This window comes from Phaethon lepturus, unplaced genomic scaffold, assembly GCF_000687285.1.
Source record: "Phaethon lepturus isolate BGI_N335 unplaced genomic scaffold, ASM68728v1 scaffold29564, whole genome shotgun sequence".
Taxonomy (NCBI): domain Eukaryota; kingdom Metazoa; phylum Chordata; class Aves; order Phaethontiformes; family Phaethontidae; genus Phaethon; species Phaethon lepturus.
The window spans coordinates 1,391-5,520 of NW_010534484.1; the positions used below are offsets into that span (position 1 = coordinate 1,391).

Sequence of the window (4,130 nt, forward strand, 5' to 3'; positions counted from 1 at the left end):
AGTGGAGCTGGAAAAAAAATCTAGCAGCTTAATAAAATGCTATGAATAACTTTCCCAAGCAAACTGTTGATGAAGCCATAGGAGGTCCCTAGATCACTGGTTTGCAGCAAGACTGGCAGACTTCATGGGTCAGATGTAACTCCAACCCTAGTGGATGAGCTCAGGCCATACAGAACCAACTTGGGCATCTTTGCTCTTGGACCAAAGCCCAGGCGCACCACAACAGGTCTGGCCAGAGCTGGACTTGCTCATCAGCCTTTTCATACCACTGCTGTCCAGAGCTCTGCTGTCAGCCTCAAGCTATACACTGCAAGGCTCTGTGCCTCACTAGTGCTCCCTACCGGTTGTACAAGCTTCACTTAAGAGGGAAGTGAGAGAGGAAGAGATCAAAGCCAAATACCAGTAAAGACGGACAGTTATTCACACAGTATGAACTCCCAAGCACTGGCACTGCCAGTCTGGCTCTGCCTGTCATTTCACATTAAATGATGACACTGTAGTTCAACTCCAAGCAGCACCTGCAGTAAGCCACTTGGTAACAGGCAGTATATCTCCTACATAAACAGCTTAGCTAAGGAATGTTTGTGCACAATGTACATAAACTAGCAGCAGTCCTAGGACTGCACTCGGAACTTTGCCCACAGATACTAGCCCATTTAGAAAAATGGCAAAGGTAATTCAATTTCATTGGCCAACGTTCAGCCTTCTCAAACCAACAGAAGACAACTAGCACAGTAGGTATCATTGATATATTTCACTGCAGTTAGTGGTTGAACGTTGACGAACAAGCATTAACATATGCCACAGTGAACACTAGAGAAGATGCCATCCCCAGCAGAGCTGACACAGGAGAAACATAGCACTTCAGTAACTTTCAGATTTCATAGTGTGTCACCACTGGTGGCTCTTTATTGGGGTCTCCTCCTCTCTCCAGATACAGGTCATTGAAGGGATATTGCTTCGGTCCCTACAAGGAGAGATAAAGAGTGGCAAATTCACCAAGCAAATTAAAGGGTAAGGGGAAAAAGTCTCATCCCATCCCACTCCTGCCCAAATCAAGGCTTGTCATTTAAAACTTAAATTTCCATTTCTTAGGTGCTTCAGCAGCAATATTAGAGTACAAGGAAAGTAAATTCAGAAATTCATAAATCCATGTCCTTTAACAGAAACATCAAGGTGGTCTTGCATTTAATCTTAATGTTCATCTCACAGCATGAGAATAATATATTGCAAAAGCTGTTTATGTATTCAGACATATTTTTCAGAAGTACGTTCCAAATGATCCAGATCATGAGATATAACTAAAAACACAGGGCAAGAGAAGAGATAAAGCATCTCCCTCAAGCAGATGCACACAGAGGAGTAGAATACCTAGACTAAAGAAGGGATACTGTAAGAAACATAGCTCAAAATTAATTCCCTGTGAACAGGAACTGCTCACTATGAAAAAGAACCTATGAGCTGAGCCAAACCAGTCAACAGAATAACTCAGGCTGGATGAGGCCACAGGACATCCCTTGGCCCATCCCCTGCCAGCAGCAAGGTTCTGCATTCACACTCATCACTCAGCTTCAGCAAAACGACTCTTCTGTACATTGGCAGTGACAAGAAACACTGCTATTTTTCCTCCCTTTACCCAAGGGTGTCACTCACCACAGGCCTGTAAGACGGACAGATCTCTCCAAGACCAAACATGATCAGCATGGTACTCAAAAAGACAAGGAAGTGTTTGCGCATGGTGTGCCAGGGAACTGGAGTAGGAGATGTATCAACTCTGTTCCGAATATACATGTCAAAGTCCCAGTGCATCTAAAGAACAAAGGAAAACAGCTGCACATTTACCAACAGTGCTCAAGCTGCTTTTATTAAGGGAAGTGGTACTTTACGGCATTCACAAAACTGCCAGAAGCTGTTTCATCTCCACTTTACAAGTGGAGATAAAGCCACAGAGGCGATAACCAATTTACCTCTGATTTTAGAGTCACAGCAAGTTGTCACTTACAGTAAAACTCAAAATAAGACTCCAAATTCCATCCTATGCTTATACCAGGCAATATGCTTAATTAGAGCATAGCAGCAGCTTTTATTTATATACATAATCACTCCACCTTAGATTTGTTCCCCAGCACTGTTGAAAAGGCATGGTACAGAACAGTACCCTCATTTATGGAAGTTCAGTCACAGTCCCAAACAGAAGCAGCAGTGTTATTTCAAACAAAGCAGCAACTACCTGCAACTTGGAAGCTGGTTCCTCAAAACAAGTAGAGCACCTGCTGCCATTACTCCATGCAAAGAGCAGGGCTGGTAGCAAGCTAATGCCCTTCCTAATTGAAGAAGGGCATTTAAGCTTCTGCCTTGAAGTATACATAAGGAAGTCCCATGCATGTTCTGCCTATAGTCTCCTTTCACATTAATGAAAACATGTAACTCATTAATTTGCAGCTCAAGTACTGCCTCTAGCTCCCCATCTTTACCTTTGCACACAGAGTTGTTTGCTATCAAACCAAGAGAGACAGACTGAGCAGAATTCAGTTGCCTCAACAGAAGCATCTGCTGACACCTGGAATGCAACCAGTATATTCCACTTGCCCCACCACTGCCAACCCCATATGTGCAAGGGTACCTATAGAAGCCTTCCTGTACCAAGCACCACAACAACACAGAATCACCATGGTTTTTTTCACGTGCTTCCACAGTCACTACAACTACATTTTACTGTTGTACACATGCTATGATGCTCTGGCATGTTTATACTACTGTATATTATATAAACATGCTTACATAATCACTATTTTCAGTAAGGAGAGCTCAAGCCAATTACCAAGTTCAGTAATCACAGATGAACCATGCATTAACTGAAAAGTTACTCCTGACAAGAAGAAATTTTAGATTTGAAAGTTAACACACATGCTCTATTCATCCATTTCTCTTCATGATATCTTGCAAACTTTCTTCAGAGAAAATCTCCATATTTGTATTCTATCCCAAAACAACCCTGGAGGAATAAAGCAGCAATAGCTACTTCCATTGTACTAAAAGGACTTTACTCACGCAATGGCTTCTTTGCTAAATAATTCTGAACTAAGCTCTCATTTTGAGTCAGATCAGGCAAAGAAAATGGATGAGACTTTCCTATTCCTACAGAGAAACTTAAGTTTGTGAAACATTCCTTCTCATATGTAATAAGATGTTAACATTCCTCAGCACATTCAAAATATTTACCATGATAGCCATAGCCTAAGTTTCCCTTCCCACTGACTGTCCCTGCTTGCACAGACAAAACACACCTGCACTTGGTTGTACAATTATACAAAGAATTAAACATAAAGCACTAACAAGACGTGCATGTTAGAATTTAATAACAATAGCATTGTAATAATAATGAAAGGAGCTACCGGCTCTCCCCAGTTATGCCTCATGTCTGGCTGGTCCCACTGGTACCAGGGATCTCTCTCATGAAGAGACTTATTAGGGAGCTTGGGATAGTCACCGTATCTGCAAGAAACAGACAAAAAAACGAAACATACAAGAAATCTGTATTAATTTAGATACATTTTGCAGGAGACACTATACAGCAGGCCTAATGAAAAGGAGGACTTAAACATTATTTTATTTTTATAGCTCCTATATATATGCATTTTTTAAACACACACAACTAGTACAACAATCATTACTTTGATACCAGTCATTGTAACAAATAGCGTTCCTCAGAGTGGCCTTTTTCGGCTATACTAGCTAGAACAAAATGAAAGCTTAACTGAAATACAGAACCCTAGCTGTCTAGCATTTTGCACATGCCAAAGTATTCCCCAACATTTAAACACCTCCTGAAATCCTTATTTCAGAGATGGCTTTCAGTTCATCACTCTTAGCCTTGCATTAAAAGAGCAGCATCTGGCCACAAGGCCAGGAGATGCTAGCTTGGCCTGCTCCCTGGCTGCAGGGGCACGGGACCGCCTCAGCTCACCCAAAGCCGTCATCGGGGTAGGGCTCGTAGTCTTCCACCCGCATGTTGTACTTCTTTGCAGCAGCTGCTCGCTCCTCCGGTGTCCGGGGGTACGGCCCGGGCACCAGGTCCTTGGACATCTCCGAGGCTGAGGGGAGAGCAACAAGGCAGAGTGGGCGCGGGC

At 42.7% G+C, this 4,130-nt stretch overlaps 1 protein-coding gene across 1 annotated transcript; it reads right to left on the reverse strand.

The window, feature by feature from the left end:
* Positions 1 to 734: 734 nt before the first annotated feature.
* Positions 735 to 4,101, reverse strand: NDUFB8 (NADH dehydrogenase (ubiquinone) 1 beta subcomplex, 8, 19kDa). The gene is made up of 4 exons (XM_010285553.1): positions 3,968 to 4,101; positions 3,396 to 3,495; positions 1,654 to 1,809; positions 735 to 967 (listed from the first exon to the last, which is right to left on the reverse strand). The coding sequence occupies exons 1-4, from the start codon at positions 4,084 to 4,086 to the stop codon at positions 875 to 877; spliced, it is 468 nt and encodes a 155-aa protein (XP_010283855.1). The 5' UTR covers positions 4,087 to 4,101; the 3' UTR covers positions 735 to 874.
* Positions 4,102 to 4,130: the final 29 nt, after the last annotated feature.

Coding starts and splice junctions, on each gene's coding strand:
- NDUFB8 (XM_010285553.1), bottom strand. CDS start 4,086: ATGTCCAAGGACCTGGTGCCCGGGCCGTACCCCCGGACACCGGAGGAG. Junction 3,496..3,967: donor TACCCCGATGACGGCTTTGG/GTGAGCTGAGGC, acceptor TGTTTCTTGCAG/ATACGGTGACTATCCCAAGC. Junction 968..1,653: donor GTCCGTCTTACAGGCCTGTG/GTGAGTGACACC, acceptor CTCTCCTTGTAG/GGACCGAAGCAATATCCCTT.